General features: G+C 42.5%; 1 protein-coding gene across 4 annotated transcripts in view; it reads left to right on the forward strand.

Annotated features, from left to right (window-relative positions):
* Fam193a (family with sequence similarity 193 member A) overlaps positions 1-7,926 on the forward strand; it is a 138,148-nt gene extending 130,222 nt beyond the window's left edge. For all 4 annotated transcript variants that reach the window (XM_037208168.1, XM_028870795.2, XM_028870793.2 and 1 more), the window contains one exon: positions 7,121-7,926. In XM_037208168.1, coding sequence (XP_037064063.1) covers positions 7,121-7,214 — 94 coding nt within the window. In that variant the 3' untranslated portion in view covers positions 7,215-7,926. The remainder of the gene's footprint in view (positions 1-7,120) is intronic.
* Positions 7,927-16,512: the final 8,586 nt, after the last annotated feature.

Consider the following 16,512-nt stretch of genomic DNA (forward strand, 5'->3'; position numbering starts at 1 on the left):
CCCTGACACAGACATATAGACCTACAGATAATTAAAAATAAGTAGGTCTTTGAGAAAAGTAGAAATAAAACTGGAGAAATGGCTTAGCAGTCAAAAATACTTACAGCTCCTTTTCCAGAGGACCAGAATTCCAGTTCCCCATATCCACAAGAGTGGCTCAAAATCTGTAACTACAGCTCCAGGAGATCTGACTTCTTCTGGCCTCCACAGGCACACATGTGCATAAATAATCTTTTGTAAAAAATGGAAGATGGTAAGCAAATATATGTCAGTAACCACAAATAAAACGAAAATTTGTGCTCAGGTGCAGTATCTCATAGTTGTATTCTCCGCACTCAGGAAGCTGAGGTAGGATCATTGTAAGTTCAAACCAACCTAGGCCTCATAGTGACTTGCAGGTCAACCTAGACTAGTGTGAGACTCTGCCTCAGAAAACAAAAATTAAATGAACATGATGGAGCACATTTATATACATCAAAACAAAAGTGTCTGTTAATACAGTGGTTCTTAACCTTCCTAATCCTGTGACCTTTTAATACAGTTGCTTATGTTGTGGTGACTCCCCCCAACCATAAATTGATTTTATTACTACTTCATAAGTGTAATTTTGCTACTGTTATAAATTGTGATGTGAATATCTGATATGCAGAATACCTGCTGTGCAACCCCATGAAAGAATTTATAGGAACCCCCACCAGAGGTCGTGACCTGCCACAGGTTGAGAACCAGTGTATTAAATGATACTAAAAAGCTTGTCTATACATTTATATGCATACTATTTATAAGGGCATACTTGAAATAGCCAGACATGGTGTTGCACACCTGTAAAGTGAATTCAAGTTCACCCTGATCTACAAAGCAAAATCACTCTGATAACTCAAAAAAAACTACAGAAGAAAAAAGGGAAGTGACAGACAAGCAAAAAGAACTGCAATATTGCTGGGCATTGTGGCACAGACCTTTTTAATCCCATCATTCAGGAAGCGGGGGCAGACACATCTCGATGATTATAAGACCAGCCAGGGCTATGTAGTGATACACTTGTCTCAAAACAAAACAAAAAACCAAATAGAACTGCAGTATTGACTAATGAAGAAACATCCAACTGGTAAAGTGTTGTACTAGTTGAGTGTGATGGCTACTCTTGGTTGTCAGCTTGACTACTTGTGGAATTAACTAAAACCTAAGTATATGGGTACATCTGTGAGAGATTGTTTTCTTAATTAAATCATTTGAAGTGGCAAGACCCACTTCTAATCTGAATCTTCTGAGGTGGGAAAATCCACCATTAATCTGGGCCACACCTTCTGCTGGCAGCCTATTATATAAGGACTTGGAAGAAGGAAACCCTTTGTCTGCTTGCTCTCGCTCTCACTGGCAAGTCCATTCCTTCACTGGCATTAGAGTCTACTTCTTCAGGATTTGGGTGTATACTGAAGACCAGCTGAGACATCCAGCCTCGTGGACTGAACTGGATTCTTGGACTTTGCACTGGTAGACAGCCATTGTTGAACTAGCTGGACCACAGCCTGTAAGTCACTCTAATAAACAACATATATAAATATCCATATCCATATACACACACATCATTACACATTCTTTCAGTTCTGTTCCTCTAGAAAACCCCGACAAAGAGAAAAGACAAAAAAAAAAAAATCTGTAGGAAACAGTTCCCTACCTGGGAAGGAAGAAGCATGTATAAAATGAAGGTAGTGTGTTTTTCCACATTGCTCTCAGCCTTCAGCTGCGATTCCTAGGCAGTACAGAAGAAAAGTAACCAAAGACTAAACAAGTTTCGAGGAGGGAATAAAGCTATTTTATAGATTATCTTTTGTCTACAGAGTAAATGTGGAAGAACACATCACAAGGGCTAGCCGTTGTGTTAACTTGTTTTTCTCTATACCATCAATAGTTTGAAATTGTTTAAATAGGTCCAGCATTTACAGGCTGGGGATTTATCTCATTGGTAGGGAACCTACTTAAGCTGTGTGAGGTCCTAGGTTCCCCCCCAAAAAACAAAAAGAGGACAGATAGGGAAGGGTGGGGCAGATAGTATTTACAGTAGTACCCAGTTCACTGCAGTACCCATGGTTGATGCTGTCAGAGATTATATAAGATTTATACACAGAAATCTAGGGAGCTTTTTAAAGAAAAACACTATAAAGGGGCCAGCTAGATCACTAAGCAGGTAAAGGCACTTGCTGCCAAGTCTGACAACTTGAATTCAATTCCTAGAACCCACATGGAAGAAGGAGAGAACCAATTCCTGCAAGTCTTCCTCTGACTTCCACACTGGGACCTTGACACACATATATAAGAAAGAAGGAAGGAAAGAAAAATGTCTAAAAAGGAAAACAAACAAACAAAAAGACCTCACTGGAGCTGGAGAGATGGCTTAGCGGTTAAAAGCATTTGTTACTCTTGGAGAGGACCTGAGTTCATTTCCCAGCCCTCATATTGTGGTTCACAGTCTATCTATAACTCCATTTCCAGAGGATCCAGTGACCTCTTCTAGCCTATTTGAGCACCAGGCATGCATGTAGTGCACATAAAAACATGTAGACAAAACACACATACACATACAATTAAAAAAAAAAAAAAACAACAATGAAGACCTTACCCACAGATCCTGTTTAAAGACAGTTAAAGTTAACATCATAAAGCTATTGAATTTCCCAGATTTTATCTGTAGGCTTAAATTCCAAGAATGATCAGTGTATCAGAGTTCTTTAGAGGAACAGAACTGATAGAATGAATATGGATATAAAGAGAGGGTTTATAAGAGTGGCTTACAGGCTGTGGTGCTGCTCGTCCCACAATGGCTGTCTCCCAACAGAAAGGCCACAAAACTGGATGTCTCAGCAGTCCCAATGTGGTACTAGAGCCTCAGAGGATTCCTAAAGAACTGCTGGTCTGCAGTCTATGTTGCAGTCCTGAAGAATTGAGTTCTGTTACCAGCAAAGGAATGCTTTATCAACAAGATAGATTGACTTGCTAGCCAGAGTGAGAGCAAGCAGGTTAAAAAGCAGTTTTCCTCCTCTTATGTCCACTAAAAAGTATGGCCCAGACTTAGCGTGGGTCTTTCTACCTCAAATAAACCAATCAAGAAAATCTCTCATGGGAGTACCCAGCTGCTTGGGGTTTAGTTGATTCTTAATACAGTCAACCAAGATTAGGCATTACAGTCATGAATCTTGCGTTTCTAAAGCATGTTAGAATAAGTTGTGACTGAGTCATGGAGAGGAGGTTGTGCAGTAGCACCAAGGAGCAGAATTCAGCAGCCCCTGGTGGAGACAGACACAGATGGATATATATGAAATGCTATCTATTTAAAGTTTAAAGCAAGCAGAATGGGAATGCCTAGTGTAACGTGCCCACCAGAAATGCAGCAGCTTTTGCTTCTAGGCATTTGCCTAAGAAATGGTTGCCAGCTCATGTGGCCTCACACACATGCCTTTCTGTTCATTTTGTTTGTAATCAGCAAAAACTTTATGTCCCTCCAGTAGAATTCCACTCCAGATTAAGAACAGCTGTCTGCAGTGCAGCACCGAGGAAGGTTTTCCACAGCAGCATACAAAGCGACCAGGTAGCATAAGACACATGTTGCCAGATTGCATGTGCATTCATCCACTGACAGACCTTTATCACTATTTCTCAGTGCTGAGGCAAGATGAGGCTTGGCCGTACAGGGCAGGAAAAGGTATGTCACTGAGTCTTGACTGAGGTGACCCGCCATGTGTTGGTACTGATAATTTTCATACCAGCTGGCCATGTGCTTTTCATGAACTATGGCTCAATAAAGTAGGTTTTTAAATTGTTGGGTATAAGGAGTATAATTCAGATGGTAGAATGCTCTGGATTAAGTCCCCAGCACTGCATAAAACCAGACATGAAGGAGATGCATACCTATAATCCCTGCACTTGAGATATAGAGACAGGAGAACCAGAATTCAAGGTCATTGTCAAGAACATGGTGAGTTGAAGGCTATCACTCAAGAAATAAAATGTTCACAGAAGGAAATGTATGTTTTATAAAACTATAAAAAACACAAGGAAGTTACTGCTATGAAAAGCCAAGATGCTTCTGAGAGAAGAAGGAAGGACTGAGGCCAAGGAAGTATTGGAGGTTGGTTGTCATGATCGGCTTGGTGGCCGATGGATTGTGTGCCTGACTTTCAGTTGACAGGACAGCAGGGGCTGCACTGAGGCTGTCAGTAGGGCTTCTGCATTCTAGTATCGTTATGCATTGGAGTCATTTGTGTGTGCTACATTTTACAAAAAGGAACCTACTTTCCCTACCCAGTTTAGAGTTGTAGAAGCCTTCCATTAAGATGTTTGATGGCCATACAGAAGAAAAAGCCCAGAAACTGGTTCATGAAAGCACTGGGCTTGGTGTGAGACACAAGATGGATTGGCAGATTGCTTTAGAAATAAAGGTCTTTATAGATGGGGCTGCGAAGTTGTTCATCCAAAAGGAAAAACTGAAATTAGATTGGATACCCACTCCACACCGTTCTGTTTTTAGGTCTTTGTTTGTTTGTTTGTTTGTTTTGTTTTGTTTTGTTTTGTTTTTCTAGACAGGGTTTCTCTGTAGTTTTGGTGCCTGTCCTGGATCTGGCTCTGTAGACCAGGCTGGCTCTGCCCCCCAAGTGTTGCTATTAAAAGCGTGTGCCACTACCGCCCGGCCAGGTCTTTTTTTCTTTTTTTAATGAGACAGGATTTCTCTGTGTAGCCCTGGCTTTCCTGTAGACCAGGCTAGCTTTGAATTCTCAGAGATCCTCCTGCCTCTGCCTCTTGAGTGCTGAGATTAAAGGCATGCTCCACCACCACCCTTCCACACCATTTGAAAGGCCAGTGTCTCATGAGTTAAGATTTTATATATATTTTATGTGCATTGGTGTAAGGGTGTCAGATTTCCCTGGAACTGGAATTACAGACAGTTGTGAGCTGCCATGTGGGTGCTGGGAATTGAACCTGAGTCCTTTGGAAGAGCAGCCAGTGCTCTTAACCTCTGAACCATCTCTCTAGCCTGTTTAAGGAGTAAGATGCCCCCACTTCTTTTCTTTTTGGTTTTTCAAGACAGTTTCTCTGTGTAGCCTTGGCTATCATAGAACTAGCTCTGTAAATCAGGCTAGCATCATACTCACAGAGATCTGTCTGCCTCTGCCTCCCAAGTGCTGAAGTTAGAGCATTCTTACTGCTCTTAGAGCCCATACGTGTTGGAGACAATTGGACAGAAGATAGTAGAGGTGTAGAAAGTTAGCTTCAGGGGAAAGGAGTTTGGATTCTGGAGCTGAGATGGCACAGACTTTGCCTGGCAGAGACTTGTTCTTTATCTGAACACAGGCCACAAAATGTACAGCACATAGCTGGGCAGCCACAGGTATCTGGTTGAATGATTGGACCACAGGTTAAACACAAACATTCAAACCACTTGAAAACTATCATTTTAGGTTACATTATATTTTCTCCCCAAATCAGAGCTGGCATGGTGAGAATAAGAAATTATGCAGGAGTCTTTAAACAAAGAAAATACTCTTTCTGTCATTAATATACAAATTGACCATCGTTGCCTGAGAAACAGGGCAAAAGGTGGTCCTTTTTTTAAAGGTTTATTTTTAACTTTTGGTGTGTGTGTATACACATGTGGGAATGCCCCCAGTAAATAGGAGAGCATATCAGATGCCCTGGAGCTGGAGTTACAGGAAGTTGTAAACCACCCAGAGTAGGTATTAGGAACCAAATATGGGTCTTCTGGAAGAGCGGTTATGCATTAATCACTGGGCCATCTCTACATCCCCAAAGGGTGATCTTTTTTCAGATTAGCTTCCAGTGTTTGTGGCTCAGAGCACAGAGCTGGCAGGTGGTTCAAGCCTAAAGGCCTTCATGTACGAAGGACATGCCTTCTTGGAGCAGAGGACTGGAATGTTGTAATCTGTCTTGTAAGTTCTTATTTTGTGAGTAGGTTTAAGACAGGCCAAAACCTCAACATTACACGTGGGCTTAGCCATTGCCTTTGATTCACTCCATTCGATGCAGGCTGTGGGCCATACCCAGCCTGCCCTTGGTCCTGTGTGACTGCTGAGCTAAGAGAATATGCACATTGAAGCAGTTGGGGAACAAATATTTTCGGACACACAAAAATTATACAGGCTTTGAATTTCATTCACAGGAACATCAGAGACATCAGCTGAGTCTATGTGGCCATGGGCCCCTGTGTGTCATCGAAGCAAGGTGCCAGATTGCCATAGACTATAGGGCCTAACAAAGCTTGTAGCACTTTCTTGTCAGTTACAGAAGTTTTGTAATAGTTACAGAAGTGTTGGCTCCTGGCAACCTCATCCTTAAGCTTAGCAGCCTGCTCTTCCTAGCATCTCTTGTGGCACAAGGTCCCAGTCAAGTGGCATCTGCCTGTGACCCTAGTTGTGACTCTTCTGCATCCCCAGCCACAGTGACCAAAGTGCCTTCCTGAGAGTCATAGGTGCTGTGGAGGCTGAACCAGCTTGTGACTTCTTTCCCAGAACATATTTGTTGTTTTGAGTGAGTTCATGCTGTTGACCAAGACTGTGAGGTGTGTATCACAGGAAGACCTGCTGCAGGACTGCCTGGAGTCCTGCCTCTTGTGTGGTATCTTCTGGCCTGATGCTGCCCAACAGTTCCAACCTCCTCCTGGGCAGCAGGCTATGACGTGGGTAGTGGCTTAGACAGAGCGTCAGAATCTACATCAGTCCTTAGGAGCCTCTGGGATAGGGAAGTAGCAGCCCCTTAGCCCTTTGTTCAGGCAGAATAGTAACTGATGTCAGCTGCTCTTAGATGGTCCCATGAGAAGAGCTTCAGTGATGCTTGGTCTATACTGTCTTTCTACATGAAGCACTGCTTTTTCTACACTATCTTGTCTTTCCCCTGAACACAGTATCAAGTGACAGAAAGCACCAGAAGATACACAAGCCGCTTGGCCAGTGTCTTGAAAGTGGGACCACTCCTCCAAGCACAGAGACTTGACCTCAGACCTCACTGAGCCTCTCCATTGAATTGTTAGCAAGAGTCAGAGGTTGGCGTGGTGGTTGCCAGACTGGGTTGAGGCTCTGTCCTGTGACAATTTGCCATTTTGTTTCACCAGGTTTTGCTTGGACTCTGCTAGACAGAACCGACAAAGACTGTCCATCAACTGGTCCAACTTTAGCTTGAAGAAAGCCACCTTTGCTGCCCACTGAATGAGGACTGCCTGGAGAGGGATATATGGGAGGCAGCTGGGCTGCGCCACTCAAGAGCCAAGCCCTTCGGTAGCTCCCCAGAGCTTCGGTACCCACCCAGGGTGTGTAGGGCGGGATGCCGTGGCCTGAGACCCCCCAGACCGAGAACTTGCTGCTCGACCTGCGTTGTTAGCTTGTGTGCGTGTAGTCTGTGAGTGAGACTTCTTTGATTGTAGCTCTGTGCTGTCGGAATGGAACAGTAGTTCCCGCCAATTCCTCCACCACCACGGTCTCAGAGGCCTGGGCCGTGGCCAGAGACGAGTTTGCATCATCCACGTGGCTCTGTCGCCTCTGCATCTCGCCCTGTCCTGTCATCTGTCCCCGCCGGGGTGTCAGCCATCCCTCAGCTCCCATGTGCCCTGTGTCCCACCCAAGGCGGGCTGGGCGGGCAGGCCTCCTTTGTACTCTTTCACAATCTACTGTTTCCGAGTGTACACGTTGCGCTGTTTGTGTTTGACCCCCTGACTTGTAGCCAGCTTGTGTAAGACCCCTTGCAGAATGAGAACGTTAAAAACAAGAAACCCACCCAGTACTCACACCATCAAGTCTGTTCTAGAGCGTACAACCGTATTAACACGGAGGCCTGCCTGGCTACTTTTTTAACATATTGTTAAGTAATATTAAAATCATGTCTTTCTTTTTGAAAGATGGAATACATTAGTACAGCAGGAGACCCAGTCTGGTTGCTTTCTGCTGGGGACGATGGGTGTGGTGGGAGGTAACAAATGAGTAATATTTGTTCCCAGAGAGCCAAGGCTACCACCTCCAAAGTCACTTTCTGATGTCCCCAGGTCTTAGGGTTCCTGGTGCCCTCAGTTGTCTTCTGGACACGAAGTTGGCACAGGTACCAGAACAGAGCAGTCAGCAGGACACAACAGCCAGCCAAATGATTAGGCTTCGTGTGCTCATGCCAAGAAGTACCAGGAAGATTCAAGATGGGGTGATGGGTTATACCCAGGTTACTGGGACATGGAGTGGAGACAGCCTTTGTAGCATGGAACAGAGGGTTACCTATGGCCTTGTATGCAAGTGCCTGTCCACATTTTGGGGAGGAGAAGGGATTGTGGTCTGTAGTAAAATGATAAATAAGGGACACTTAATTGGGTTAAAGTTAGGAACAAAGTAAATGGTATTGAAAAGAGAAAAAGGAATCCTGGCTTGGTTAGTCCCATTTTTATTCCTTCAGGCAGTTAACAGCTCACACAGTTGCTTCTGGGTTGTTTAGTTTTCACTCACCTCAGCACACTACATGGTTCATACTTTTCCAGCATTGAGGCATCCAGCGCCCAGGAGATGACTGAGAGCTGAGGTGGGAAGATCATCAGGCCTAGAGTGACAATGACAAGCTGGTAGAAGCCAGTTGTGGGAGGGAGGGGACAGTAGGTCCTAGCCTTCTGGAGATTTTACACCAGAGAACAGGAAGTAAATCAGTACCCAGAGGAGGTGTGGAATAGGTTGCCTTCTTTTCTTTTGTTTTCCAGGTGAGAAAGCAGCACATCCCTGTGTTCCTGGGATAGTTCAACAAAGAAAAGCAGGCAGGGCTGTGACCTTGCATGAACAGTGTTCTTGAAAGGGCAAAGATTCTGGTTCTGTCCCCAGGGATACTGGTTTTGTCTCCTGGTTGAGGAAGTGGCTAGAGAGGCCTAACATTGGGCTTGCCTCCCAGGGGAGATCCCAGAAACTACCTCTCTGGCCCTCCACTTCTTCCATTGGAACCAAGCACCTTAACAAGAGGAACCCAGGGTTTCCAGCTATAGCATCAGCAGGAATTGTTGGCACTATACTGATGATGGGAAAAGCTGGGTGCCCCAACAAGCAAGTACCATGTTGGAGCCCAGAGATACCCAGAAGCACTTATACATCCACAGTGGTATGCTTCAGGCCAGTTCCTCATGCTTCCTATCCATATGCCATTCACCACCAGGAATGAGCTTCCTGTTTCCCTGGAAACTTCAAGTTTCTTTGGCTCTATCATCAGGGGTTTCTAACTTGACAGTTTGAGGAACAAAAAGTAGAAGATGAAGCCTCTGGACTCAGTTGATGGAGAGGGGAGAGTAGGTGAGGGCTAATCCTGAGGGCAACTCTTTCGGTGGCTGCAGAGGCTGCTAGGATGCCTGCAGCTCAGCAGAGTGGTCATTCCACTTCTAGATGGGGAATCAAAGCCCAAAGTGTGCATTGGCCAAGGGAGGCTGAAGACTTCCTGCCAGAGCCTGTGGGCAGGCTCCAGGGGAGCTTCATGTTTCACTATTTCCATTACTCAATATAAACTGAAATGAAATAAGGTAACAGCTGGAAAGAAACACTAACTGGAAATTTTTCCATTGGAATTTATATTCTGCCTTAGCTACTTTTCTGTTGTTATAATAAGACACCATGACCAAGGTAACTTATAGAAAACGGTGTTTAATTTGGGGCTCACAGTTTCAGAGGGTCAGAGTCTGCGACTGTCATGCAGGGAATATGGCAGCAGGCAGGTAGGGGAATGGCGCTAGAGCTGAGCTGAAGAGACACTGGGAATGGTGCTAGTCTTTGGAAACCTCAAAGCCCTCCCCCATGACACACCTGCCCAACAAGGCCACACCTCCTAATCCTCCTGGAATAGTTCTACCAACTGGGGGCCAAGTACTCAAATATGAACCTATTTGGGAACCATTCTCATTCAAACCACCCATGCCACTAAAGAGAATAGAACACCAAAACACATTAGTGAAAAGGCATGGATCATTTCCTTTCCCCATTAAGTCCATCTTGCTTTTTGTATCTGCTGAGCAGGTGTGAGTAAGGCTTGTATTTAGATGGCAAGTCTCAGTATCTGCCCTTCATGGTTTGAGGCAATACATTCTGAATGTGTCTCTGAGTAGCAGTGGCACTGTTAACTTGGTATCTTTTGGAGTAAGTAGTTCTCTCTAAGACAAGGATTTTCTAAGGTGAGCATTTGATAAACTTCAAATCTAAGTAGCAACAGACTCTACAGTGGCCCCCTCATTCCACAAAACATGACAGCAAATTTGTTTTCTAAAAGGATTTTTGTTTCAAGACAGGGTTTCTGTATGTAGCCCTGGCTGTCCTGGAATTCACTCTGTAGACCAGGCTGGCCTCGAACTCACTGAGATCTACCTGCCTCTGCCGCCCGAGGGTGTGTGCCACCACAGACAGCTCATTTTTTAAAACTCATTCAAGGAGGGAGGGAAGCATGACACATAATGAAATTAGCAGCAACACCTACACACAACCTACAAGGGTTTTATTGTTCTTTTGTTTAAGATTGAGTACATTTCCAATGCCTGGGCTGATTTGAATATTTCCTGGGTTGGCACTATAATAGGTTTAGACACCACGCCTGGCAGTGCATCTGTGGCAGTGAGGAGAAGCAGTCATGCTCACAATTTGTCTCTGTTTTAAACAGAAAGACTTACAACTGGTCAACTGAAAATGCCTTGTTTTCACTGTAGTCCCAGACTAGTATTGTTCTGGATCCACCTCCATGGGGAATGTGGTATTGAGAGATGAATAAGAAATTTGGGCCGGGTGGTGGTGGCGCACGCCTTTAATCCCAGCACATGGGAGGCAGAGGCAGGCAGATCTCTGAGTTCGAGGCCAGCTTGGTCTACAAAGCGAGTTCCAGGAAAGGCGCAAAGCTACACAGAGAAACCCTGTCTTGAAAAAACAAAACAAACAGAAAAAAAAAAAAAGAAAAGAAATTTGGTTACTTGCTGGCACATGCTCATACATACACTGAACAAGGGCCCTAGGAGGGACCAGTCGTGCAGACTCCTCCTGCCATACAGTGTTTTCCATATGAGTAGCACATGACAGACAAGAAGCCTGGAGAGCCCTTGGAGGGCATGGTTTCTGCCTGAAGGAAGTTTCCACATCTCAGCACTGTAGAAAAACCAACGAGTCCATGGATGGATAGAGGAAGAGAAGTACTGTGGCTCAGGTTCTGGAGATGAGACAAGCTAATGGCCACCAAGGCCTTTGGCTCAATCATTTGCATGTTACATGGATCCAAGCAGCAGGTCGCCTGAAGACAGCAAGACTTTCTCAGCATTTCTCTTAAACAGGATGGGAAGACACTATAATGTGAAGAAGTCCCATGCAAAATGGTATATGGAAGACTGGTAACAAATGGTTAAACATTTTTCAAAGGTATGGACAGACCAAAAAAAAAAAAAAAAAAAAAAATTAGTTGATAGCAGCAGGCAAGTCTCCAGTCAAAACACTGGGAGGAAGTAGATGCTCTTTAGAGCAGATCCATATTTGGGTGCATAGGCAACCATCCCTTTACTTCTGAGTAGTAAGTACAATATAGTTGCTTTCTGGGACTGGCCATTTGTTTTGGTTTTGTTTTTTTTAGAGACAAGGTTTCTCTATGTAGCCCTGGCTATTTTGGAACTCACTCTATAGACCAGGCTGGCCCCGAACTCAACAAATCTGCCTGCTTCTGCCTCTGCCTCTGCCTCCCCCTTCCCAAGTGCTGGGATTAAAGGTGTGTTCCACCATGCCCAGGTTTTAGAGACTGGTCATTTGTGAAAGGCACCATGGGTTATTACAGATGAAAGCTTGAATATGGCCTGGTTGTTAAAGTGTAGGAATTTTGCTTTTGTTTTTGCCTTTTGCCCCTGCACTCAGGGCACCAGTGTGTCTTCAGAAGGGCATCACCCAATAGAGGGATGATGCTAGAAGAATAAGTTCTGAAACCAAAACACCTTAGAAGGATCAAATTAGCCTTACTGCCTACCCCGAAACACTTTCCACCTTAAGTAAAATTCAGTGTTGGCACCCAGTCAGATTTTCTCAGTCTATGCCAAAAGCAAGAAAGATGGAGCTTTAGGAGAAATTCCAGAAGGGGTAGATGGTAAGTTTACCGGCAAGAAGCGTAAGAGGTCAGTTATAAGTCAGGCAAAGTGGCACACACCTTTAATCCCAACACTCAGGAGGCAGAAACAGGTGGATCTCTGAGACAAGGCCACCCTGGCCTACATAATGAGTTCGAGGACAGCCAGGGCTTTGTACAGAGATCCTGTCTCAGAAAGAAAGGGGGAAGGGTTAATTATAAATCTAAAGTACACATAATGGCATAAATTAAAACATTATGAGGGAAGAAAAAGATAAAACATGAAACTTATAAAGAAAAACATACTATGAGATGGAAAATACTCTAGTTGGAGCTGCCCACAGGAGACATTGGTGAATTAATGGCTTGTGTATAAGCAGTTTAAAAGTGGGTGGCTGAGAGGAGAACTGAAGAGGAAAAGGAGCGGCCTGCAGTGTTTGTGGAACTGGAGTTCTGGAAAAGGTAGGACATAAAAAGTACCTGAATCGGTAGCCAAAAAGGTTCATATATGCATACATCTATACACACACACGTGCACTGGGAATGGAAGCCAAGATTTCATGAAGGCAAGACAAGAACTGAAGCAGTGACGTCACAGTCCTGAAGATGATCCAGATTGTTGGAAACTGTTCAGTTCCACAGACCATTTTTTCATTGGGTTTTTGTTTTTAATGTTTACCTTTTTTTAAAAAAAAAATCTTGTTTTATATATGGTTTGTGTGTTGTTTATTTTTCAGACGTGTCTCACAATGGAGTCCTGGCTGTCCTGGAACTTACTATGTAGACCAGGCTGGCCTTGAACTCTTGAGAAATGCCTGCCTCTGCCTCTTGAGTGCTGGTGTCAAAAGCAAGTTCTGGATTAAAAGCATGTGCCACCTCACCCACTGTTTAGCTTTTGTAGTTCTTCGTATATTCTACACACTAATCCCCCATTGGATGAATAGCTGGCAGAGATTTTTCTCTATTTACTCACTTCAGTTCCTTTAGTTTGATGAGATCCCATTTGTCAGTTCTTGGTCTTATTTCCTGTGAGATAGGAGTCTTCCTCAGAAAGTCCTTTCATGTGTGTATACATTGTAGCACGTGCTGTACTTTCCCTCTAGCACTCTGAAACTATCAGGTCTTAGGTTGAGGTTTTTGATCCATTTGGGAGTTTTGTGCAATAGTAAGAAGGATCCAGTTTCATTTCTGTCTGTGCCTGACACTTTTTGGGCATCATTTTTAAGGTGCTTTTTTTCCTCTGATATATATTTTTGGTATCTTTGTAAAAATCCAGGTTAACTGTAGTTGCATGGATATATATAGGGGGTCTTAAATTCTATTCCATTGATTTATGTGTGTGTGTTCATGCCAGTATCATGCTTTTTTGTTGTTTTTAATTAATACAGCTCTAGTATACCTTGGAATCAGATGTGTAACTTGGAATCAGGTGTAATGAAACCTTCTGCACTGTTCTTTTCATTGAGGATTGTTTTGGCTATCTCTGGTTTGTGCCTCCATATAAATTTTTGGACCTTTAAGTGGGGTGGTCATTTTTCACAGTATTCTTTTGATCCATGAGTATGGGGGTATCTATCTTCTAGTGTATTCCTTGAATTCTTTTTTCAGTGTCTTAAAACTTTCATTATAGAGGTCTTTAATTTCCTTGGCTTAATTTATACCCAAGTTGTGTGTGTCACTTTGCTGAACATAATTATCAACTCAAAGAATTTTTTTGGTGGATTCTATAGGACTTCTTATGTATAGAATGATATCATCTGCAAAAGGAGATACTTCTTTTCCTGTTGGTATCCCTTCTCTTTTTGTATTATTCTAAGTCTTCAAGCATTATATGGAATAGAACTGGAAAGAATGGAAACTCTTGTCTTGTTCCTGATGCTTTGAGTTTTTCTCTATTTAGTATGATGTTGGCTATATGTTGTATATAGTCTTTATTAGATTGAGGTATGCTCCCTCCATGTCTATCCTTTCCATGACTTAGATCTCAAAAGGATGTTGGATATTGTAGCTGTAAGTTTTCTCTGGTCCTGCCCGGCCTCATGGTTTACATTCTTCCAGTTATGCCTGGCCCCGTGGTCCCTCAGCCACTTATAAAATAATCACTCAGAGGCTTAAAAGTAATTGCAAATTATATGGCCTATGGCTCAGGCTTACTAGCTAGCTATTATAACATCCCATTTCTATTAATCTTTAAGTTGCCATGTGGCCGTGGCTTATCAGTACTTTTGCTTCTCCTGGCATCCGCTGGTGTCTCCTTCCTCTTCTTTCTCCTCTCATTATCCCTCTTGGATTTTCCCATCTGGCTCCATCCTGCCCTACCATATGCCAATGCAGATTTATTTATCAACCAATCAAAGCAACACATATTCACAGCATACAGAAAAACATCCCACAGCAGGATATTGTCAAAGGCTTTTTCTGTGTTTATCATGTGATTTCTGGTTTTGGGTGTGGTTTTTGGATTTTTGGTTTTTTTTGTTTTGTTTTTTTTTTGGTTCATTTATGGATTACATTTATTGATTTATGTATGTTGAATCATCCCTGCATGGAGTAGTCAAAATGGTCATGATAAGTGCTTTTCAGTGTGACATTGAATTCAGTTTGTACTTCATTGAGGATTTTGTATTTACATTCATTAGAGAGATCAGTCTAATTTTCGTGTGTGTCTGCCATGTTTACCTGATCAGAATAATACTGGTTTCATAAAATGTTTGGAAGATGCCAGTCATGAATGGCACAATCCCAGCACTCAGAAAGGTAGAGACAGGCAGATCTCTGTGAGTTCGAGGCCAACCTAGTCTACATAGGAGTTTCAACGACAGCCAGAACTACATAACAACATCCTATCTCAGAAAAGAAAAGAAAAAGAAGAAAAAAGTGTAGGTTCTTAGGGTCTATCCCCATTGTTTTCTGAATTTCACTGGTATCTATCTGTTCTGATATCTTCCTTTTCACCTTTCAGTTCTATTAATTTGGGTCTTCTCTTTTGGTTAATTTTTAAAGAGTTTGTCAATTCTATTTGTCTTTTCAAAGGACCCCTTTTTTGTTTCATTGATTCTTTGTAATTGTTTATTTCTATTTCATTGGTTTCTGACCTGCTTTGGATGATTTGTCCCCCTCCATTCTTGTGGTTTGGTTTCTTCTTGTTTTTCTAAGGCTTTGAGGTATATCAGTTTACTTTAAGAGTTTTCAAAATTCTTTGATATAGATATTTACCACTATCAACTTCCACCCTAGGACCCTTTTCGTGTCCCATGGATTTTTTAATTTCCTTCTTGATTTCAGTAGTGACCCATCATCATATAGTATATTCAATAGTATATAGTATATACTATACATATATAGTATATACTATATATACATATAGTATAATCAATAGTATATTATTTAATTGCCCTGAGATGTATACTTTCTATTGCTGTTGATACCTTGCTTTATTTGGTCAGATAAAATATAGGATGTTATTTCAATTTTCATACACTTGTTGAGACTTGCTTTGTGTCCTAATAGTTGATGAGTTTGGGGGAATGTTCTATAAACATCTGTTACAGCCATTGTGTTTATGATGGCACTTAACTCGTGTTTCTCTGTTTAGTTTTTGTGCAGATGATGACTTGTCTGCTGGTGAGAGTGAGGTATTGAAGTCACCCACTACCACTGTATTAGGATTACTCTGTGGCTGTACATCTAATTGTGTTTTATGAAAGTATGTTTTCCCATACTTGGCACATATATATATATATATATATATATATATATATATATATATATATATATACACACACACACACACACATATACACACACACGTATATGTATGTGTCTATGGATGGATGGATGGGAGGGAAGGACAGAATTATAATTATTTTTTTTTTTTTGAGACAGGGTCTATGTAGACCAGGCTAGCCTCCAATTCATATAGATCTGCTTGCCTCTGCTTCCTGAGTGCTAATCTTAAAGGGGTATGCTGATAGGCCCAGCTATAATGTCCTCTTGATGGACTGTTCTATTGATCAGTATGAAGTGCCCTTCCTGTCTCTTCTATTTTTGGTTTGAAGTCTGTTTTGTCAGAATACTAGGATAGCTATGCCTACTTGTTTCTTAGTTCCATTTGCTTGGAATACCTTTTCCTACCCTTTTACACTAAGGTGATGTCTGTCTTTGGTGGTAAGATGTATTTGTTGGAGGCAGCATAAAGATGAATCCTGTCTTCTAATCCTGCCTACGAATCCAATCTGTCTTTTTTATTGAAGAATTAAGACTACTAATATGCAGTTATTATTGAAAGTATAATGACTTCTGTTATTCTGTTGATTTCATGTTTTTGTTTTTGGGTTTTTCGAGACAGGGTCTCTCTGTGTAGCTTTGGAACCTGTCCTGGAACTCACTCTGTAGCCCAGGCTGGCCCCGAATTTAGATCCT

This window comes from Peromyscus leucopus, chromosome 7, assembly GCF_004664715.2.
Source record: "Peromyscus leucopus breed LL Stock chromosome 7, UCI_PerLeu_2.1, whole genome shotgun sequence".
NCBI classification, from domain to species: Eukaryota; Metazoa; Chordata; class Mammalia; order Rodentia; family Cricetidae; genus Peromyscus; species Peromyscus leucopus.